This window comes from Telopea speciosissima, chromosome 3 (genome assembly GCF_018873765.1).
Source record: "Telopea speciosissima isolate NSW1024214 ecotype Mountain lineage chromosome 3, Tspe_v1, whole genome shotgun sequence".
Taxonomy (NCBI): domain Eukaryota; kingdom Viridiplantae; phylum Streptophyta; class Magnoliopsida; order Proteales; family Proteaceae; genus Telopea; species Telopea speciosissima.
Genome location: NC_057918.1, coordinates 68551487 through 68575660, shown reverse-complemented (window position 1 = coordinate 68575660; position 24174 = coordinate 68551487). Strand labels below are relative to the sequence as shown.

General features: G+C 37.5%; 2 protein-coding genes across 10 annotated transcripts; one reads left to right on the top strand and one right to left on the bottom strand.

Annotated features, from left to right (window-relative positions):
- Nucleotides 1-296: 296 nt before the first annotated feature.
- Nucleotides 297-4335, top strand: LOC122653553 (PHD finger protein ING1). Of its 8 annotated transcripts, XR_006331831.1 has the most exons (9): nucleotides 297-431; nucleotides 694-765; nucleotides 1207-1394; nucleotides 2465-2528; nucleotides 2697-2796; nucleotides 3665-3806; nucleotides 3916-4051; nucleotides 4109-4142; nucleotides 4243-4335. XR_006331831.1 is itself a non-coding variant. In XM_043847417.1 (8 exons), exons 1-7 carry the CDS (start codon nucleotides 404-406, stop codon nucleotides 4021-4023), a joined length of 702 nt encoding a protein of 233 aa, XP_043703352.1. In that variant the 5' UTR covers nucleotides 297-403; the 3' UTR covers nucleotides 4024-4041; nucleotides 4243-4335. The 8 variants fall into 8 exon arrangements, 7 of the variants coding, with proteins under 7 accessions (XP_043703352.1, XP_043703354.1, XP_043703355.1 ...); XM_043847417.1 differs by lacking the exon at nucleotides 4109-4142 and having other exon boundaries at nucleotides 3916-4041; XM_043847419.1 differs by lacking the exon at nucleotides 4109-4142 and having other exon boundaries at nucleotides 3916-4041; nucleotides 4163-4335.
- Nucleotides 4336-6673: 2338 nt separating this feature from the next.
- LOC122656810 lies at nucleotides 6674-21750 on the bottom strand. 2 transcript variants are annotated; one of them, XM_043851473.1, is made up of 14 exons: nucleotides 21312-21750; nucleotides 21035-21206; nucleotides 20726-20943; nucleotides 18094-18154; nucleotides 17561-17633; nucleotides 15478-15555; nucleotides 14873-15030; nucleotides 13204-13372; nucleotides 11447-11909; nucleotides 10837-11256; nucleotides 10342-10344; nucleotides 8530-8736; nucleotides 7007-7140; nucleotides 6674-6906 (listed from the first exon to the last, which is right to left on the bottom strand). In XM_043851473.1, the coding sequence occupies exons 1-14, from the start codon at nucleotides 21720-21722 to the stop codon at nucleotides 6732-6734; spliced, it is 2742 nt and encodes a 913-aa protein (XP_043707408.1). In that variant the 5' UTR covers nucleotides 21723-21750; the 3' UTR covers nucleotides 6674-6731. The 2 variants fall into 2 exon arrangements, with proteins under 2 accessions (XP_043707408.1, XP_043707409.1); XM_043851474.1 differs by lacking the exon at nucleotides 10342-10344 and having other exon boundaries at nucleotides 21312-21749.
- Nucleotides 21751-24174: the final 2424 nt, after the last annotated feature.

Genomic DNA, 24174 nt, shown 5'->3' with positions numbered 1-24174 from the left:
ATGTGTCTATCTCTCTGTCAATTTTTTTTTTCATAGTGATGATATCACTCAAACCACACCAACCTCAAAAGATTAACCAATTCTTAGGCCCGTGGAATGACAAATATATTTCTTTTCTTTTCTTGCCATCCAAAAATAGCCTGCATTTTGTTGAAAAGGATAGGATCATCCAAAGCTGTTGAGCATCAGCTCAATCACATCAAAGGGGTAAAATGGAGAAAGTAAATACCCTTTACAAAACAAATAAAATAAATTAAAAAAAAGAAAAAATTAGCCCCTATTAGTCACTATTAATCAATCTCTAGGGTTAGGTACTTTTGTGGCGGGAAGGCAGAACACATCAACAAATCTCTCTCGTGCTTTCTCTGCAAGCGAGAGGATCAAACCCTATATTTTTCTTCCAATGTCATTCCTCGAAGACTTCCAAGCCAGTAAGTCTCCTTCAATTTTGCTATTTTTGTCTAATTTCTCGATATCCACGAATAAGAAACAAAAGAAGATGATAGTAAATTATAGTTGTTTTCGACCAGTTCTTGTTATCTATCGATAATGTTTAGAATGAAGCGAATTAACTGTCCAGATGATTGCCCAGTTCATTTAATTAAATGGATTGAAACTTTTAATTGGGTTTATCTGTTTATCTTATGGTTATTTAACCTTGAATTTTTGATAGATTAACTGTTATTTGTTCAGGTCTAGAATCATTGCCAACTATATTGCAGAGAAAGTATTCGTTGATGTGTGATTTAGATAAAAGTTTGCAAGGTATGCTCTATATCATGTAAAATAAAATTTTATTTTTTTATCTTTGTTATTACCATTTTTATTATCGATTTTATTGGTTCTTCTGAGTTAAGGAATGAAAAGTATGCACTAATCAGAAGATCTGCAAATATTTCGTTCCTTCTACTATAAAAACCAGTGTTTCCTTTGAGAATTTTTGGCCTTTTGGATTTTCGAAGGCTAGTCATATCTCTTTTTAGCATTTTAAAGCTCTCAGATGGACAAATGATCCAGTGAATCAGAAATTGTACAAGCATATGGCCGCTAGACATTAAAACCTGTACATTCTTTTGGTGTTTGGATACTTCATCTTTGAATTATCCATGCCTTGTGTGTTTTTATATCTTGCTATTTTCTTTCCTTTACTTTTGGAGCGGTTTTTCATTCTTCAGGCAAACTGTGTTTTCCTGTTAATATGAACAGAAAGCCAGCGTCAAAATGAATTACGTTGTGAACAAGAAATAGAGGATATTAAAAGAGGAGTTCAGTCTGGTAATATCACACCGGATACTTCACTTATACGATTCTCAGATGATGCCCTTGACGAGCAAAAGCACTGCATCAGGATTGCTGATGAAAAGGTTGGCTTGGCGATCCAGGCTTATGACTTGGTACATCACACTGCAACTCTTATGATCTTATTCAATAATTTCACCTTCAGTCAATCTCATTGGCCTTGTACTGCAGCAGTGCACATTTCTCTGTAATTGTATCGAATGTGAATCCTTTATTCCCTGCCCCCCCAACACTTGGTCTGCATTAGATTTTCTTTTTCTACGGAATGGTCATCCTAGTTATGTCTAACCTATTTACCAAAAAAAAAATAAAAGTTATGTCTAACCTGATCGTGGTGGGTCATTCTGATTCTTAAGAGTGATATATTTCAGTTTCTTGTGGGGATTGGAAACTGTCCTTTTGGACCTGGTTCATGTGGACTCCATGTTTCCAACAATAACCCTTTTCCACATTATGGACAGAAAATTCAGATGAGCCCCACTACAAATTTAGATAAACCCCTTTTGCTTAATATCTTTTTACTTGGAACTAATGCAAGGAGTGATTTCGAGAATAAGAGCTGCAACTTGGAGAAAATTGTGGATCTGACGAGTGTTTTATCCATTTTCAGGCATCCTTCTTAGGAATTCTATGGGTTAAGTTTGCCAATCCTAAGAACAATTTCCATATCATTTTGTTGGACTTGGACCATGTTATACATTTTATGTGCTGTTGATTTGTCATTCCCCTTTTCTCCTTCGTCAATAGAAAAGATTTTATCTTGCATATATTGCAAAGAATAATTATGTCCTTTATTCATGTGAAGATGAAGACAAACTATTGCATTGGATGCAGTGTCATTATTCTGTTGTAGGCTTATTTTGTGATATGTAGGTGTATCAAAATTGGTTATTTGACATATTCAGCTGTACAGGCAACTGATCCTCTTGGATTTATAAACTGAATTTCTATTGTTTACTTCTCCAGAGTTTGATAGAAGTCTGATTGTGAAAGTGAAAACTATCTCTAGGTTCTGAAGTAGCATTTTATTTGGAAATTGGCTGAGCATAATCATTTGCCCCTTTTTTTTTCCTGCTTGCAGAATTATTCCTTCTATTTAAGTGGAAAATTATCGACTTTTTTCCTTTAATTTGTTGTGCTGACTGTGGTTTGTATCATGATCCAGGTGGATGCGCATGTTCAGCAACTTGATCAATATATGAAGAGACTTGATGAAGAGCTCAGAAGAGGTAGTTCAATCTTCATTCAGCTGGTAGCTAGTGCCTGGATGCATGTTATCCCTTTCTTTTGTAAGAAAATTCTCCCTGTGACAAAAAACAAACAGCCCACCTTATTTCTGTAGCTTCTCTGGGAATTTTTTTGTTCCCTTATGTGTGTGGTTCTGTGTCTTGTAACAGAAAGAGATCTTGCTGGTGCTGGTGGGGTTGCTGCACTGAATTCCGACATTAACGTAAAATCTGGAAGAGGAAGTGAAACTAGCAAAGGAGGGCGTAAGAAGTATCTATCTTTCATTTAGTTTACATTCAAAGGTTTCATGCAATTTATGCATAGTCACTGTTGACAGAAACATTTATTTTTTATATGTCGAATATCCTTTCTTTCGAGGTACAATTTTCCAGTTTGTTTTTTATGCATTATGCTGGATGATGTTCTACTGCCACAGCCATTTTGCCATTTTGCAAACCCCTGAATTAAATTCACAATTTGAAGTTGATAAATCATTGAGGGAGGTAATAGGTCTAGAATTATATGGAAATTACTTTATTTTGACAAAGCAATTACTGGCATGATTATTATGAATATTATTGAAAGTAAAAAATAGTTACTATTGTTTGTCATGAAATTTAAATGTAAATGTCAAACAGGTGAAGATTTTCAGTAGTAGTGCTGATGGATCTGCTGACTTGTATCTTGGATTACAGGGTAGTTATACAGTTGTGCAATGTTGTTTAATCTGTTATGCTTTATGCTTGTGGATCACAGGGTTGATGGTATTTTGGAACTTTGAAGTTTAATGTGATGATAGATGGTTGTTTTTTCATGTCAAGATATAGATGCAAAGCGTTTAAATATTTAGGGGGATAAATAAATGCAAAAATGTGAAAATACAGGGAATAGATAAAAATGCAATTACATTTAGGACTGGTACTGTGGTACTAATATTTTCTCAACATGATGATACTTGTATTTCCATATCCAATTTGGTAGTGTCATAATAGTTTGATTCCTCCATTTATCTGAAACCCGTAACCTAGTTTGCACTTTCAGGTATAACACCCATTTGAAAGCTCTTTATTTCACTCACGCATGTTTAATTTCATGGGCTTATTAGATATATTAGTTCACTGGCCTCTTATCTCTGCAGGACACGCTCAGCTGCAGCGGCGACGGTGGCAGCAGATCCACCAAGCATGGATTTAGACTTGCCAGTAGATCCAAATGAACCAACATACTGTTATTGCAACCAAATCAGCTTTGGGGAGATGATTGCATGTGATAACCCAGATGTATACATGACTATCCCTTTTTTTTTTCTTTTTTTCTGTGTGTTGGTTTTTCCCTTTGATGTTATTTTTCTGTAATCTAAAATTCAGATTTTGTGTTACCTTCCGACAGTGCAAGATAGAGTGGTTCCATTATGGCTGTGTTGGACTGAAAGATCCCCCCAAAGGGAAGTGGTATTGCCCCGACTGTGCCAGTACTAAGCGTCGGAAAGGCAAATAAACGGCAGAATTTGTTCCAGTAAGTTGTGGTTGCTTGGTTGGTCAGTTCGGTACTTATGGAGAAATAATTTCTTCGCGTCCTTTAATAATCATAAGGATTATCTTGTGATGTTCCTGAAGGCAGGCTTTATTATTCCTAGATTGTATCCTCCAAGTTGCTTCTGGGAGAAGTCTGAACTTTGCTGCAGCTTATTGAATTCTGGAATTTTCTTGTTCTTAGGATTTGCTGTGGATAGTGGAGGTCTTGAACTAAACCAGAGCATGAAAGATCATGACCGGCAGGGTGCTTTTACACAATAACTGCATTTTATAATTTCTTAACTGTGACCGATTTTTATGACAGGCTGGGAGAAGCACAGAAACTGAGCACAGGTCTTATTCCGCTGGTCAGCTTTGAAATAAATTCATTGGCTTGGATCATAATGGTTTTGGCTAGTATGATTCTCTCAATGGCTTTCATCAACGCCCTTAAACCACTCTCGCTTCCCTTGCTGCCTGAAGCTGCATTTCTATATCAAATTTCTAAGTGGTTAAAAGAAAAGAGTATGAATTAGCCTTTAAATATTTTTAACTGTCATTGTAGCTGTCTAGTTGCACCATGAGATGGTAACTCCTGCTATGACAATATGGGAAAATTGAAAAAAAAAATAAATAAATAATTGGTTAACTGTTCATTGTAGCTGTCTGATTGCACAATGAGATGGTTATTTGATTCACACAAATTTTTCAGTTGGTGAGCCTGTTAGAGAGAGCCATGGTCTCCCAACTCCTACCCAAGCAAAATTCCACTGGTAATACCTTGTCCCCTTCCCCCCCTCCCCCAAGCAATTCCAGCTTTATTAATTGTATTGAGGGTTTTCTTAGAAAGCAAGAAATTGTTCACTATGTTTAGCATTCGGTTCTGATGGTTAAGTCAATGTGGTGGGCCATTTAACAGAACTGTCTGTCTCTCTCCTCACATGAAATGGCCTCTTTGCCTGAAGGAAAGACTGAGTAGGAGATGCTAGTGCACCCTCCTCTCCTGGGCAAAGAACAAACACCCCTTACGTGTATATTTACATCTCCCAGACCTTCAGAGACCGGCCACTTTGGACTGCCACTTTGCCCTAATGATGTATCTTGGGCTTGGAAGAAAATTCTCTAGAATTGGCATCTCGTTGGTGATGCAATTCAATCTAGCATTGATGATGGTGATTTCTAATCTCTTTATTTTTTTTTTTTTTGGGATATGGATATTTTGTTGCAACAAATAATGAGGTTACAGTCACATAGGATGATCAATAACACATGGAAATGTCTAGCATAATCACTAGACCAAAGCAAAGGGGCTGGACATAACAAACACAGACTTGGGAGATAAACTGATCTTAGAATACACCTATATCAGCTTTAACAATTGCCTAGCCAAGATCTGTGCTCTTGATGAAAGATGCAAAGTGTCCATGTTTCTCAATATAAACTTGCAAATCCGTCTTCGGCAAGCACTGGGTTCAGGCATGGTGGAGTCCATTCAATCCAGGTGCTTTCTTTGTTTCATGCAAACCTTGCCGCTTGATGAGCAGCTTTATTACATTATCTTCCAACATACTTAAAACGTTTAGATTTAGAGAAACTATGATCTTCATTATGCAACCTCGTAATCTAAAACTTCAACGATGAGTAGATGGGTGGCATGGACAAAGTGTTCACAAAGGAAACATTCACCCAGTATTAATGACTAGGGTAAAAGAAAGCTGTTGTGTGGCTCCTGTGAACAGAAATAGGAATGTGCAAAATTACTATCCCATCCCCTGTGAAATCAAAAATCTGTTCCATGTCAATGTTTATGTGCACGCTCTCACTAGCCCTTGTGCTGGTGCAGGAGCCACACGACCCGGCAGCAGTTTCTTGCCTGAATCTGAAGTAGAACTCTCCCTCACCGCAAGTGCCTAAAAGTACCCTAAATAATGCACAGACAAAATTTCTTTTAATCTTTGAATCGGTCAAAGTCACAGCTTGGTGCAATTTTAGCAAAAAAAGTTGCAACACCTCAACTGCAACTTCATCAGTGGAAATTAGGACTCCAAGGTCGCCAACTTTAGAAGTTTATGATTGTCCAAAATTCTCAAACCCTAGGGTTGCAAGTTTAGTTCAAATCGAGGCTCCACCTCTGTTTCCCTTCACGTTTCAATCTGAACTAGCAACCTTAAACTAAATCTTTAGTAGTTCAAGCAACAGTGTTAGGTAAATATGCAACCAATTATGAATTGTCCAAAGAAATGCTAGTAACCCTAAGATTTTTTTTTTTTTTTTTTTTTTAAATGAAAAGAAAAGAAACGCTTTACTAGCATACTCCAAATGATATCCTCCATATCAGAGCTTTGCGAAGAAATAATTTACAAAAGGTAATTGCATCAGAATTATTTTTCTGTACAAAAAAAAATCACCAAACATGACCTTAGCAATTTGACAAACTCAATTTTGGACAGACTACTGTAATGGGTTATCCCTGGCTCCATATATGTGGAAGGATGAAAGTTCCATCATCCCATGGCTGATCATTTTCCAAAACAAAATGATAAGAGAAGGCTAAATATTTGGGAATGACTGGTAAATCTATATGAATTTCACTTAAAACTACCAAATTGACATACTGCATGGAGATATGCAACTCAGGACCAAGTGACATATCAGACAAAACTAGAATTGATGGGTGTTGCGATATCCCAACTACAATGATTCACCATCGACAGCAGCATCAGTACCCTGCTTAGCAGAAAGCACCCTGTCCAGGGTTTGGTCAGGGACTGTGATTCCAGAGGTCTCCATGTCTGCAACAATTGCTATGGCTGCATCGAGTTCACCAAGATCAAGACATAACAAGATGATTTCATCATACAAAGGGCTGCAGCCAAACAAAGAAATAGAAAGATATTGGTATTTCAATTTGAAGGATGAGGCAGCTTATGATTGATTTAAGGCATCTCTAAGAAAGCTGATCTTACCTCCCAAAAACATAACCCAGACTGTGTGTCGTTTGCAAGATTTTCAATAAAGCTGAAGGGAGTGGAGCTCTAATGGCTGCACGCAGTATCATGGCACAATCCCCAATAGTTGGTGTTCCACCCAATTCAATCACCTGACATACCATAATGTATCTCCATAAGTTTGTAACTCATACTAAGAGTACATTGTAAATTTCAATTCGGCTGGCATTTCAGTTTGGGGACATAATGAATGTTTGGAAATTTCGGTGTTTATATACAATGAATATGTGCAGACATAGATGCACATAGATAGCTTACTTCCAACATAGTTCATTCTAAAAGAAATCACCACTTAATATTTAAGTATTGAGCCCAAGTTAGCAGAAAACTATTAGAAATTGGTCGTGTTTGTAACCTGAGTCAAACAAAGTAGGCTCAGTTGGGCTCAGCTCTAACCTCCCCCCAAACCACCCCCCCCCAAAAAAAAAGGAAGCCTTGGATCATGATCGAAATCAGGACTAAAATAAAATCCAAAAAATTCGAAGAAGGCCAAAAGATACTGAAAACTTAGAAAATCTAAAATGAAATGAAATAGTATCCCAGCACATCGGTCCACCAATTAAACCAAAATTTCCCAGGCCTAAATGATATTGATAACTAATCTTTAAAGTCAATGCTTCTCTTTGTGCAATGATGAAATTAAACATCTAGGACTTAAAGAAGCTTGATCGGTAAAGATAAAGAAGCTTTATTTATTAGCTCATAGTTAGACATGAACCACTATGAACAAAGTAAACAAGTCAATGAAAGAGAGGTTCAAGACTGAAGTATAAAAAGGAAAGGTTGTAAACATCTAATCAGTATTTACAACATGAAAGATAAGATCCACTCAAGCACCTACCAATTTGTGTGGACCTGGTTATTGAGGCGAATTAACTCATGAAATAATGTGAAGTGAAAAAACAGTTATTAACATGCAAGAAATGAGTATATTATCTGACCCATTGAACTGAATCACTGAGTTAAAAAGTGAATATCATCTGACTCATGATTTGAATCCCTGAGTTAAGAAATGACTTATCCGAGTAATTATTAGTCAAAACCAAATCATCGCCAACAAGTCAAATGGGCAACCCGACCATAAATCTGACTGATCCCGAGTGTATCAACTCCCTAGTTGGATCACCTAGTTTTGAGAATGAATACAAGGTGAATGCTAGAATTGCTTGGTGGGCATCTTTTCTGTTTGAATTGACTGGGCTTTCAATGTTGTTTTGATATGGAGCTTTGAGTGTGGTTATTGCATTGGGGATATCTTTTGATCTTGTTCTTGAATGCTGCTATCCTCAAGTACAGCTCAGATATGCTTTGAGCTTAGTTTGCTTTAGTTATTGATTTAAAGCAAAAACAACTAAAATAAATAAATAAAAGAACAGTGACAATAGAAGACGAGATACGAAATATTATGAAAATTATGCAGCAGTGAAAACATAATTTTGATACAAGAAAGCAGTAAGAAAAAAGAAAAGAAAAGTACATGCCTTCTGCATTACTTTGATAGCCAACTCAACTTCCCATTCTTGTGACCATTTCTGAGGAGGCCTGTTCTTCAGTTCTCTCTCCCACGTCCAACCCCATGCATCAGCTATGGTATACATGTCTGAAACATCAAAAATTCTTCTCTCTCTCATCACCTTAAATGCCTCATGTAAGTCTTCAGGAAACCAGTCATCGTCATCATCATCATCCTGTATAATGTGAGAGCTTAGGTTTTGAAGAAACCTTGTAGGAGAAAAACCAGTCTATTTCTATACTAGAGGTTGATGTTATTTAATCAGTGCTTAATCAGTCATTCAGACAATGACTTAGGGGGAAAAAAGTGAGGTTCAATTTCATATAATGGGAATTCCAATTGCAAAATGAGACATTGGTCTGACATGTAATTTCTTTTGACGGCACTAGCATACCTGACCTGATTGCATGGGCTATATTAAAAATTAACAACCAAACCAGAAGGCCCCAGGAACAAGGGAAGACCTCCACCTCAAGAAAAGACCCAGATTTATATGAGCAAATTCTGTCAGAACCAATGCCAAACAAGTCAATCTATATTTCAGCTTTCAACAGCTACTTTGAGGTATATTTATCCTAAACTATATGATCCCCTACTTTCGGTTAGAGTATGTTTACATCAATGTATAGGGCTGTACCAAGTTATTTTTTTCTCAATGAATTGATGACTTTACAGCAACTAATTCACTTCATTTAAGCTGAATGGATTTGTAATGGAGATGGAGAACTAGGTGGATACCCAGCTATTATTTTCCCTACCTCTCTTCTGCTATTTTTTCTTTGATCTTTTTCCTTGTTTTTACAAAAACTTACAGGCTACAGCATGAAAATCAAAGTTATTTCGTTGTTCAATCGGAATCACATTGATGCAGATTCATCACGAAAATAAGCTTGTTTTATTAGGAATAAGTCTAGGGTTGGGTTATATACATGTTGGGCCTTTGATCCCATGGGTTTCCAATGTAATAGGTCATTTTTATGGACCTAAAGTATGAGTAATAGGGTCGCATACGGGATTAGCTGTTTTAATTCCTTAGTTTTATTTTTATGTAATTAGTGGTCATGCGATCACTTAAGCGATCCTGACTTGGTTAAGTGGTCATGTGATCACTTAAGTGATCATGTGACTTGGTTAAGTGGTCATGTGACTATTTAATTGTAATGTAAGTTGGGCTGAATTAGGACTTTATAAGTCCAGCCATATTTTGAGTCTATTTCCTTTGTTATTTAGTCAGTTTAAGTTACCCAATAGGTTAAGGATTGGGTTAGGCCTTTCCTTTTAAGTGTAGGAGTTTATGTTTGAGTCTTTTATACAAGGTTGTAAGGGGGGCAAGCATTGAACACGAATTTTGATTAATGAAAAGCTTTTTTCTGCTCTTCTTCTCCATTGAAGATTTTTGTCTTGTGTTTGATCAAGGTTGGTGGGATTGGTGTTTGATCCAATCGACACCTTGCGGTGTGAAGTCCAGGTGGTTCGTGATTGTTCTCTTGGCTCATTCTTCGTTCAGATTCTGATTTTTATGCAGGGATTCTCATTCACTCAAACTGCCGTCCAATAAACTCTGCAACAACAGTAAGTTGGAACATCCCCAACCCCCTACCATTCTTCTTCTTACCTTCCATACACCCAAACCCTAGATTCCCGCCCCCCTTTTGTTTTCAATTTTCCCAAGACCAAACCAGGCTACAGAGCCATCCAAATCACATCATAACTTGATCGAATTCTCCTCTCATATTAAGGAAAAATCGATCCAAGTCCCATTCCAAATTGATCATCCTACATCCTAGAAATCCATCTTCTCTTTCAAAAACCCAAACCCTAACCCTAACCTTGCTGCCGATTCATTCCAGCACACTTCCCTCCATTAAAACTTAACGTAAACTTCACTGGAAGAATCCCCTACATCAACTTGACCTAACCCTAACCCTAATTTGACCACAAACTCCTATTTTGACCTAGCCGAACTACCCTGTTCTTAGCAGATCCTGGTTATTTGGCTCCTATTCTGACTATTCAAACCTAGGACTACATTACACATTTAGATCTTACAACCATTTGACTGTGAAGCAAAGCGTTTTGAAAGTGTCTGACTCTTAAACCTCTCAAGTCTGCTTGGATGCTGGATGCTTGCACATAAAAACGAAAATTTTAACCTATGATATTACCTAAAGCAAAATAAAAACATGATGCAGTGGAAAATATTTCTTAAAGCTTCTATATTCCAACGAAAAATTACATAAAAAAGTATTAAAGGGTGGATAATCCAATTTCAGACCTGCATTCGATTTCGGGAAACTTTCTTTTTTGATTTGCTTGATGTGGCAGTTGTTTCATCAGAATCTTTCAGCAACTGGACACCAATCATTTGAGGAGGCTTAGCAGCTTCTACTTCCTTGTCCTTAACCCTGTCCCCCACTTGGTTCTCAGTCTGCTCAACTTCCTCTTCCTCTTCATCGGCCTCTTCGTCTTCAACCTCTTTGGCGACATCCTCCACAACATCAGCATCATCAAAAGCATCAGCTTCATCAGAAGTATCAGCATCATCTGACATATCTTGAAGTTCCAAGTTCACTGGTTCAGGTTGCTTGCCATGGTCACCATTGATGCCTTCTCCAAGAAAACGACGCTTCCAAAACTCTGTATTTCCCTCTTCCAATTTAATCCGTGAAATTAATTCATCCAACTCCTCGTCAATCTGCAAGAAGAATAACGTTAAAATAACTCCGAAAAAAAAAGAGAGACCTTCAGTTTTGGCACACGAAGGAAAGAGAATACACCACAGAATGTCAAATTTAACTCATGAGATAAAACTATGAATATGTAACTTAAAAGTGAAAATACACAAGAACCAAGATTGACACAATGGTCGGGACAGAGCTATTAACCTCCTCTTCTTCCTCTTCCACAGGAGGAACCCAAAGAGGCCGACCACGTGAACGATTTATTCTTCTTGCTTTTTGCACCCGCTGGTAAAGCACATTTCTAGTTCCATCAATAGGCAAGCCTTGTGCTTCTAACTCTTCCTTCAACTCAGAGACAATCATCTTACTAGCAGCCTTAGGCTTTAAAACATTTTGTTCAGGACCCTTGATAAACTTCTTTAACCTCTCCTCTACTCTGAGATAATCAAATTCAGATGCATTCCCAAGGGCTGCAGGTCCTTCATTCCGAAGGGTCTTCAGTAGCTTGCGATGGTGTATCTTCCAATCCTCAAGACAACGCTGCTTGAAAGAGGTTTCCATTGGGTTTGAGTAAATAAATCCAAGGGCATCAGGATCTAGAGGAGTTTTCCCTCTACGTGGTACCCACCGTTTGCGCTCACCTGTAAGACCCCCCTCTGCTACGTACCTGGGAATAATCAGACTTCACTTCAGCATAAGAGTCAATCACAAAAAACTTAGCGACACTAGTTTGCCAACAAGAAAATCAAGAACCACAGAAACATTCCTTTGGTTCAGGCCTGCAGGAAAAAGTATAGCAACCAACTAGGCCAGGGTTCTCACATCTTCTCAAAACACTGTGTTCTCTATTTTTATTTTAAATATATGTGGCAGCCTTGGCGCAAAGGTTGAGTTGCACTATTGCAACCTGTTGGTTGTGGGTTCAAAATTTGGAAACATCCTCTCCTGCAAAGCAGAGGGTAAGGTTGCGTACATTTGCCCCTCCCAGACCCTGCAGTAGTGGGAGCCTCGTGCACTGGGACGCTCTTTTAATATATGTGGGCAGTCTTATTCAATAAAAATTACAGTGGACCACCTGGTGGCACCGAAGAGAATCATGACAAATATGTTTATTCCCTGTGCAAGAAGGAGATGAAATATGTGATCCATCTTCTCATGCACTGTCCCTCTGCTTTGGCAAGTTGAATTCCTCCTTGTGGCTGTTTGACGATGAGTGAGGAACTCCTTAAGGTGTTTAGAGCCTCCCAAGGGATGACCAGGTAATGATTTCAGCAAGAGTAGGCAACATAATGGAACCAAGTTCCCTCTGCAATCTGCTGGTGTGCTAGGAAGGAGAGGAACAAGCAGATTTTGAATATATGTACCACACTGAGGAAAATGTCCAAAGGAAGATTTACAGAGATCCATTCTCTTGGGTGTCAATCCTCTTATAAGTCAAATAACTCAACAGGATCACTTTCTGTATGCTAAGGAGGGGATGAAGTGCTATTGCTAACTCATACTCCATCATTCATATATGTTTTGTACATGAGTCGCACCTAAAAATCTTGTATGGTTCATATAACTTATGTTTAGCAAAAATTGGATATTATCTATAGTATCTTACCCTTCTAAAAAAATTAGAGAGGGAGAATGAAAGAAGGAAAAGTGCTTTCCTGTGCCACCACTTGAGTTGATGAAACAGATACAGCAGTAAAATTATGCTGCACTAAACTGTCCAGTGTTAAGCAACTAGCTTAGAGCAAAAATGGTACAAATACACTAGCCATTAGTTTTTGGTATACAGAGAAACACTGCGCTCACTGTAAAACTGTATTAATCAGAAACCCAAGCATCAAGAGAACGTGAAATTTTCAGTGCACCAAAGTAAATGACTTAATTAACTTAACAAGTACATTAGAACACCAAGACTGGAGAATGATTATTATCTACTAGAACTAGTAAGAGTAAATGAGGCAAACCTGGCAATGTAATCGATCTCATGTCCAAGTTCAGCTTCTTCTTGCAGAGGTTCAATCCATGAGCTAACTAATGTCCTGTATTTTCTGCTCAATATCATGGCTCTAGATGGAATGGGTTGATTATCTTTAGCCATAACTTCTAAAGCTTCAAGCAACTCAACAATTCTACCTGGTTCAGAACATAGATAGACCAGTTCAGCAACAAATCAAATGTAAGTGCTAAAGGAGGAGAAGACATCCAACAGAGTGGGTAGAATCCTGATTGGAACTGCTTTAAACTACCAGATTGTTTATAAAGAGAACTAGTCATTCTGTTGCCTGTACAAATGTTCTTTACATACTGCCACTACAAATGATCTTTACGTAAACATACATAAAGGGTCATACCCAATGCACGAGGCTCCCACCACTGCGGGTTCTGGGGAGGGTCATAATGTACGCAGCCTTACCCCTGCGCGTACTTACCCCTGCTTCACGGAGAGGCTGTGTCACGACTCGAACCCGATACACTAGGTCGCAATGGAGCAACCTTACCATTGCGCTGAGGTCCGCGAAACATATGTATATATATTTTTGTCCACTACATAATCAAATGTTTTTTATTTTTTTTTAAAATTATGCTGTACAGATTTTTGTACTTGATAAAATTTCTTTTCTTGCAGAAGTTGCAGATACCAAAAATTCTGTAAGTAGATGGTTGTGAATCCTATGTAAGCTTTTCCACTCAAAAAGGGCAGGGTCATACCATAACAAACAGAAATAGAACATCAAAGTGAGATAAACTCCCTGGAGTGATGGAGACATTTGAAAACTATGAAAAAAATTTAGATTGCATTCAATGTGGAATGTTTGCCATTTCTTTGGGCACACAATGATATCTTAATCATAAGGTCATGGTGAATCAAAGTTCCAAATTAACTAAATTCTGCAGTGAAGATTATAGGTCCCAACTCCCAAATATTTTCCATATGTTAGGTTACTTCTGCTTGAAATTACAGACCACAAAATCAGTGATTGAAAAACAAAACTTGTTTTTCTTAACAAAAAGTATGAAGGAGGTTTTCACTTCCTGTTGATGGTTGCCAGTTGACCATTGTATAGACATGTTTATAAAATAATAATGAGCATGATAGAGGTTCAAGTCACAAAACTAAAACTCTTGGATGTTTACCAAATACTGGAACACACCCCCAAAAAAAATAATTTAAAAGAATCCTATAGATATTAAGGCTTCATTGATTTGTACCAGAGTTATTATAGACTTGGATGCATTTTACATTTCAATGGCTCAAACTATGATCAAACAATTGCTATTATTGGAAGTGATGCTTAACTTATATAATCAGGCCTTCATGTTTACAACCAAGTTCTCTAGTCAACTGCAGCCACAGAACCTGTACCCCTCATCCCCTTTTTATTTTTCGGATGGGTATTTGAAGTTCAGAAAAACTTAAGTGATATATGTAGAATTTCATCTAAAACAAAAGAACTCCATATCCTCAATAAATTTAGATGACTGGAAAGCATTTTACTTATTCTTTGGTTGCCAAGGGGGTGCTTATGTTAATTGATTAGTGTGTAAAGAGATGGACAGAAAAAAAAAAGAAAAAAAAGAAAAAAAAAGAAGAGGAAATAATTTCTTTGAACATAATAAAGCCAATATACATACCTTCCCGACATAAAGCCCGGAGATACAAAGAAAGTGGATCATCAAAGTTTCCTTCATTATGTAGTACTTTTGTTCCCCCTTCAAAGTTCTTAAGGGCACGAAAATGCCGGATAGCCTCTCGTACAACGCAATACTTGGTAAAGCATTCAACCAGCAACCTGTTTAGAAAAGTATTATATTCATTAGGTAGTAAGGCAGTAGATAACTCAACTCATTAAGCCTTACGAAACTGAATGGGTTGGCTACATGAATCCTGTTTTGCAGTTCAACTCTATTTATTGACAACATCTAAAAACTATTTTAACCTCAGAAAGATAACAGTTAGTTTTTTGAAAGAAAAAAAGAGACAAAAATTAGGAGGTGGTAGATTGAGTATTGAAAACTCCAATTTCGATCTATGCTACAGAAGCAACACTAATCTTGTACATTGTCGTATAGAAAATGAAACTAAATCAATGTAGCATACTTGATGGAAATGTTACTAAATCACTAAATTTGGACAGTGGTTCTTACTTTTTACCATGCAGTACCAAAATTTCCAATAGCCACAATATATTTTGACAAAGGAAACTATTTTATCCTCAATGGACGTGGATTGTGCTTACGCATATGTTTTTACATTGGGTTGCAAACGTTTATGATCTTCAACCATCATGCCAAGTAATTCTGCTACATCTTGAACCCTGAAGTCATGAACAAATCATTAACAAAATGAAGATATTAAGATTTTCCAGGTAGAATACCTGTAAAAGTATGAATCCCCAATAACTACCATATATGATTGAACCAAGAATGGCCAATGATGCTTATTTGTTCTCATTACTAAACAAATATAAGTGCATATCTTAGCAAAAAACGTGTGAGCACTGGTAAGAAAATGAAATTCCCATGGCTTTATATATTTTGTGAAGGCAAGTATCCTGTTGGCTTAAGATTCAATTGCATTAAGCTACAGCAGATTGTTAGTGTATGTCTCAGTTGGAGGTCCATGGGTGTCCATGGACCTCTATACCATGGGATTATATTCTTATCTAAATAGGATTTTTTTTTTTTGGGTGAATAATTATCTAAGTAGTTTAGTTTCTTCTTATTTCTTATCTTTCCCATTGTAATTAGAATTTAGGTCCCTATTGTGATTAGGCTTTAGGCCTATCTAACTTAAGAATTTTATTTCATTATGTAATCCTTTTTAGTGAATATAAATTAAGTTTGGCTGGTGCGATAGACTATTCCATTCTATTGCACAGCCCCTTCTCCCATCTTCTTCTTTAGATTCTGGTTTCTTAAGTTCTGGATTTATTACACACATGATCAAGAGTATAAAGTTGATCAAGTGGTAGAAAAGGCTTTTGTTCTTTGGTTGAAGAATAGCACTGATAAAAAGTAAAGTTGGCCAATCTCTAGATTTGTTTATATACCTATTATTAGGATATTGATGAAGGTACATAAGAGTTTAAAGATAATTCAAACAGAACTTCGATGGGAGCCAAAAAAAAGGCTCCAGTGCAGTGAAGGTCAGTGGTTCTGCTAAATAAGTTACTCTTCAGAGAAATAAGTTACATATAAAAGGTAAAAGACCTTAAAATAGAATGTTAGACAACAGTCATATAAATTTCCATCCAGGCATGAGGACAAACTCAAGTGTCCATTTCCAGAATAGAGAAACCCTGTTCCAGGGATCCATTGAGGGACGGTAAAACTAAATCATTGAATCACGATCAACAATCCTCCAGTTTAGAGAGTTCAAAGCCATCAATATAATTCCATTAATGAGTCCGAGGACGGTATTTGATCAATTCATTCACTGTTGTGCAGCTTGATAGGTTAACTTTTATTGTATAACAAGTTTATTTATATGAATTGATCTTGACTTACTAGTTATTTTTTACCATTTAATAAGGGGTAGTGGCTTATGCTTATGTATGAGGTCATGAGTCATTCATTCCATTTATTAACTGACAAACTAGTAAACAATTCCAGGAGTACCTATAAACCGGTTGACCAGGTCATTGTACAGGCAATGTAAGGTCATGCAATGGTAACGTCGATCAGATTAATATATCCACCCACAGAAAGAGAACATAAGTAGAACAACAACCATGCATATATGTTAGGTACATACTTGATTAGTTACGACAGAGAAAAGAACTGTTGAATATAAGATAAAGAATACTGTTGGATCTGATTGGCATAATAGACTAGTAAAATATCAGCAACCACAACCAGAATTTATTTATCCTTCTCACTTTATTTTTTTTCTCTTTTGGTCTCTGTGTGCAATTAAAGTAGATAAGATATCCTTGTATTTTTATTATACAACATACTGATATTAAAAAACAGATACCAAAATAGCCTTCAATGAAGCAGAATATCTAGATCATTACAACTATTTGGAGTTCAAATTCCTATACTAATTAAAGTACTATGATCCTATCACTCCATTTGCTTCACAGAGAACTTTCAAAGTCTAAATACAATAAGTCATATCTACATAGAATTGTTTGCACATTAATTAGATAAACCAAGACTGAAAATCTAAGATCATTAACACACTCAACAGGGGGGGTTAAATTTTAACATTTCAAGCATAAAAAAAGAAAAACCAACAGGAAGATTTTCGAGCAAAAATCAATGAAATAATCAATCAGACTGGTAAAAGTATTAAACAGTTAATGCAATAGATATTACCGATCATATGATTCAGCCCTGGTATATGCCTGAATCACCCAATTATATGTCTCTGTATTAGGTTTCATATAGTCTGCCATACAAAATAGTAATTAGGATTATAAAAGTGAATACCTCAAATGTTCTGTAACAAGGATACTTATGGAGAAGTTGTTGACATGGAAGTGTTATTTAAGGTGAAGGCGTAGAGGCACAGCCTGAAAACCTTACTCTTCCTGGGCTAACACAGCACATGGTATGCCTAACCTCAATCTTTACGTCTACATTGTGAAAAGTTTTCAAGGTACATGGAAGACTATTTATAAACGTTCTTTACATGTTATCGCATAACCCCATTATTTGTATACCAACTGACTGAGGGCATATAGAAAACCTGAATGCCTTTTTCACATACTTCTGTATTTCATGGACTGCGAAAGCTTTCAATACAGAAACAGGCGAAAGGAATTTTTCTTTAACTCTCTACAACTGAAAACAAAGTTCAAAAACACTAGTAGATCTTATGCGCAAAAGTTTGAAAGGAAATAGTAAACCTTCTCCATATTCCATGTTCTCAAATGTTGCAAAAGCTATCTCTGGTATTCCACAAGTAGCCTACATGAAAGAAAGAATATGGTATGATTTAGATGGTGCTATATGTGAAAACTAGCTTAACTTTGCAACTAAAAGCCTGGAATAACCCACTTACAACTGTAAATGAAAATTGATGCAAGGCTTTAAGAAACTTTTTATTACCACATATAGTAAGAGAATTTGAAAACTGTTGAATAATGTAAACCAGAATACCGTGGGGGGTATTCTGGTCTTTTGGGTGTTTTAATTTATGATTTAAGTTGTTTTGTGTACTGCCTAGCTATGTCGGCTATGGCAGGGTTATTTTTGTCATGTAATTATGTTATTAAGAGTTATAAATAAAGGGGCTTGGCTGATCACAATCGATCATTCAAGCATTCACCAAATTCTGGTTTTGATAACATGGTATCAAACAAGACGTCAATAAATTTTGGACAACAAGAGGAAATAACACCCCAAAACTTCACTGATAAGAAAGTGGAACTGCTTCTAATGTAGATCTCAAGTCCATATGTACCCGCAGCAACAAGCCCCAAAACCAGCCCAGCAAGGTTGTGGATTCGACTGCTGTGAGAGGCAGCCTGGTCTGATGATGTGGCAAGTTTTTATTGGTTTACTGGAGCATCACCTAAGGCAGCCCCAGCCCAGAGAGAAACATGACGAACAAGACAAAAAGACTTCAAAAAAACAAAAAACAAAAAAAGTTTACTGTTCACATGAACAGTACCCGAACTACTGTTCACGTGAACAGTCTTGTGGGTTCATAAGCCTTGTATGGGAAGGAAATCCAAGCAAATATTTGAGATTCTGTGGGCCCCACTGAAGACAGCAAGAGAAGGCGGATTTTATTGCTGATTTAGTTAGTTACTATTTACTTAAGTTCTATTTTTGTTTACTTGCTAATTTTATTTCAGTTTACTTAGTTAAGTCTTACTTAGTCAAGTATCAGATTACTTGGCGTACAAGCCTCAATATTCTCTTGTAAGAGGCTTATAGTAGTTTCCTTTTTTGTTACTTTCTAATTTTCAACTTTCTATTTTGTGAAGGATAGGCCAAGCTATATATAGGCCCCATCAGTTGTACTTGAATCAGAATTGAATAATAGAATTTTGAGGCCATGCTTGTCATCGGTTATGGGAGAACATTCCCTGTTCAACAGATGGGATAGCTGTGGGTGAGAGACCCAGGACTGAGATAGCCCATCCCCTACCCCCTTTATCTTCTTCTCCTTTATGTCCTCCATTCATATGTAATAGAAAAACAACAATAAAAAAACAAGAGTTTTAGTTATTTAATTTGTTCCTTATCATGGTGATCCTGGCTACAATCGATCTCTCACTGGTTTCTCCCCAGTTCGAGGTCGACTCTTGCATTAGCTTCCTATTCTAGCTTGATTCTAATTAGGATTTATTCTATGAAACGTCAGTTTTAACAATCCATGTGGATGCTTCCATCCAGCTATTTATTACCTTAAAAAATGTCTGTAAATGGAGAGGTGTTGACTTTTTTATACTTAGTTTCAAGTTCATACAGAAGTCTTCAGATAAAACAGCTCAAACTTGGTTAAGACACTAACTACTAAAGTCAGAACCTTGGTTGCACTGGTTTTGGGGGAGGGTTGGGGAGGAGAAAATACTGAGCACCAGCAAAGTATTGTTAGGTCTCTATGGGATATGAAGCTTAGTAATCACAATAGTTTTCCCGTCAAGCTTCCTTACATTTGATATGTTCCAATATTACAAGATGAGTTTCATGAATCAAGGCTCAAGCTTTCACAAAGCTAATAACAAAGAAATATACAAGATTCAGTTTCAGAAGTCAATGTTTTGTAGAACTTTTTTATGAAGTGTGGATTTGTATATAGTGGCTTTTACCTCTAATATCTGCATATTTTGTGGTTGACATGTTTGGTTGTGGTCACTTGGTGAAATGAGTGAGATGAGGGTAACATAACAGTTTTTTTTTTTTTGGGGTGTAAGGAATCATAACAGTTGACAACACCATTTGTTCATAGTAGTATCATTTCCAGTATGTTATGATCACTCCAGGGACCAGAAACCTACCCAAAATTCCTAAATACTATAACAAAACTATCCTTGTTTCCTTCAGTCTTCGTATTTATTTTTATTTTTATACTTCTAATATGATCTGCATTTCCGTGATGATTTGTTCATTTTGTTTTGTTCCATTCTGGATACTCCACATCGAACAAGATCACCCTTTGCATAGCGATCCACTCCAATCAGCTTCCCTAGGCTAGTTTTATGCTAGGTAAATTTTCTGACCCTGTAGAAGCCTTCTGGAAGGAACAAACAGTCGTTTTAAGGCATGCTTGTGATCTACTTGACTCAATCTGGCTTTTATCCATTTTTCTATGATGACACCTTTGTCAAATTCCAACAACTAAATAATATGGAAGATAAATTTCATTCACCAGAAATAAAACTATTATTAGCAATTAGCAAGTGCTCATGTAGGCAGCATCAACCAGCATCTCAGACAGTCCAGTAAAGATAGCTGAAGCAGACCACATGCTAACATTGAAACTACAGAATTCTGGAATTTTCAGTCAGAAAGTGGTATTTGACTTACCTGCACACTGAGAAGACAATTGAAATGAAATGTGGTTGCCATTCGGCCAGCAGCCTCCATTTCATAGGCAATGGTTAAAGCATTAGAATGATCTCCAGCTTTACAATCAACCTCAATTAGAAGATCATATAATTCATCAGTGGCTCGAAGTCCACCTTCAGCACCTCGCAGGAAAACTTTATTGGCATCATCCAGATGATTGTTTCTGATAAGCTCCTCTGGTTCAACAACTTGGTCAACTTAGAACAGCCTTTCAAAACATTGTTGGAGCTTAAAAGACAATAGGTTGACAATTTTAGTAGTTCATACCAACAAGAACTAGCCAAGCTTGTCGGATGTCAAATTTTAACTTTTCCATTGCCGCAAGAATTTCTAAACCTCTGGTAGCATGACCTTTAGAACCAAATAATCGAATAAGTGCAAGAAACGTTTCGTGTAAAGGACGAATGCCAGCACTCAACTCCCTTCGAAGTGCCTGCATCTGTATTTTGAGTACAATCACCAGTATAAGAACAATTTTTTTATTTATTTATTTTTTTTTGGTAATTTGCAGAAGGAATGAGAAAGGATGGATGCAGATAGATACCGCCCCCTCGGCATCGCCTTTAAGAGCATGGGAGACAAGCAAGCCATGGAAGGATCGAGGACCGGGGGTGAGTCCAGCAGCAATCATGTCGTAAATGACTTCAGAAACGCCGGCGACATCACGACTGCGAGCACGCTCCATCAGCTCCTCCATGAAAACGAATCTCAGACCTTTCTCGGCAGTCGAAATTGAAGTAGAAGATGAAGATAAGGAAGAAGAAGAATCGTCGCTCTTGGACGACTTCTTTTTCCTGGTCTTCTTCTTGGGAGCAGCAACGGCAGAGACAATGACGACATTCCGAGAACTAAGAGAATATATTGAAGAGGAGGAGGAGGAGGAGGAGGAGTGAGCTTCAGCTTCTCCGGAGGTGAATTTTAGGGGGAGAGATGCATAGCTTAAGAAGCCTGCCATTTATCTCTTCTCATCCCCGAGTGCCGCGAAGGATGTAAAATGGATAAGATTGAAAAATATAGAGTGACGAGGGGTTTATCAAACACTTTCATTTTTATTTTTTTTTTGGTATGAGGGTTTATCAAACACTAGAGAACTACCAGAGAGAGAGATTTTTGAATTAAATTGAGTAAAATTTTGACTTAAACATATGTGAGAGAGAGAGAGAGATTAGGTGCTAGTGTACCATGTCCAATCGGCTCAAAAACCCTCTTACCAATTTTTAATATGGGAAAATGTTATCCGCATTGGGAGCGCAGGATGCGCCCAGACTCATGGGGGTAGGCAAAATGTCTGGCCTATCCCCCTGAATGGTTGAAATGATCGTCGCATCTCGTCCCATGTGTCTGGGCGTAATCCGCACCAATGTGCTCCTGGGATGTACATCAATCCTTTTAATATTTTGAGACATTGTTTAGTTTTTTTTTGGGAAAAGGAACACCGTGCATTGTGTCGTGTACCTACGTCCAGACACAATCAAGTGCAAAATGACCATCCCACCCCCATGGAAAAGCAAGGGTGTGGTGGTCATTTCACGCTTGGCTTTGTTTGGGCACAGGTACATGCCACAACGCGACCTGGTGGCATTTTTTCTCCTTTTTTTTATTATTTTTAAATAACAACAGAAATCAATGTTTGTTCTATTAAAAACTAGGGATAAAGAATGCCATCAGTCACACAACGCACGCTCCTGTTGCACCTAGACACAGGGGAGCACGTAATGACCCCCACACCGGTACACCCCCATGGAAAGATAGAAATGACCAGGGGTGAGGTAGTCATTTCACACACCCCTGTGTCTAGGCACAAGGGCGATGTTCGCTGCACGATCGGATGGCGTTCTCTTTCCCTAAAAACTAACAAAGATAAAGAAAAATTAGTGTTTGTTCTATTAAGTTTACTTACTGATTTAGTAATTCTAGACCTGTTAGCTAATATATGTCTGAGATTTTCTATCAACTATAAGGATACATACATCAACAAAAAGAACAAAACATGGTACAATGTTAGGGAAGTGGTTCTCTATTTGGGAGCTAAGCCTATGCTAGTACTCCCATGTGTCTCTCTCTTTTCCCCATGTAAAAATACACAAGGAGCGCTGGCCTAGGCCACGCTCCTAGAGTAGTCGCTTTGGCTTTGAACCTATGTGCCTAAGACTTTGTTTCCCAAGAAATCCGTGCAGCGGAGATCCTGAATTTGAGACTTTCTACACAAAAAATATTCTTGTAAACAAAGGCATTAGTGCTTGGATGGTGGCTCAGGATTAGCCTCATGAAAACCTTTATATTCCCTGGGGAGGTTCTACCACATTGAAAAACTTTTTAATGAAACTTTCAACTTTAGCAGGCCGGGACCAAGAAACTATCTGTTTCGCTTGGTGGGCTGGAAATGCCCAACTTATCAATTTGTCTGGTAAATTACTCGGGGCTCACATAGTCCATGCCGGATTAACGGTATTCTGGGCCAGAGCAGAACCTATTTGAATTGGTTTGTCATACCATTGAAGCCCATGTATGAACAATGATTAATTTTACTTCCCCATCTAACTACTCTAGGGTGGGGGAAGAATCACTTCCCTAAAATTATATAGGGAAAAAGAATCTAAAAAGGTAGTGTGGCCCCCACACGGGAGCATACGGAAGCATCAATAGGGGTGGGATTTATGCCTTTCATGGGGCGAGGAGATCATTTCACGCCCCTCTATGTCTGGGCACAGGGCCACGCTACCTTTCAGGGCCTCTCCAGGGCCTCTCCCTATTATATAATCGGTAGAACATCTTCCCAGCCACATATTTAAATTCTCCTTTAGCCATAACACCAGTTAAGCTGAATCAATCCATACTTCTATGTACTTGATGCCTTGTCTGGTTGCTTCCGTAATCCTTGTTCAATAGCTTTTCTTTCTGCTTCATCTGCAGATTCTACATAGCCATAATTAAATGAAAAGACATAATTTCCATTAGCCTTTTGATAAGATTGATGCCCAACCAGAGACATTTGTTTCCTTTTTCTAAGCTTCCATCAATAACAAGGATTTAACAGCCATTCTGTGGACTTAAAACTTTGGAACTCAAGGGTCGTAGGTGACTCCTGATACATCTGTTGATTAAGGTCTAAAGGCTTGGAGGGATAGGGATAAGGCCAAGGCAAGTCCCCCTATTTCCATTTTGCTTTGTGATAGCAAAGGCTAGAGCCTGAGGTTGTGAGCGATGCTCTTCTGTTGGGTCAAAGATTAAATTTGGGATGTACTGTTTTTCTCGAACTCGTTTTCTTTGATTTCTTTTCTGAATTCTTCTTCATGTACTGTGGATTGGGCCTCTCAGCCTTATAGCGAAGGACATTTTAGATCTTAAGAATCATTTTTTGCAGGTTAGGTTTCAATTTTTTCCTGTTCCCTTAAGTTTATATTTGG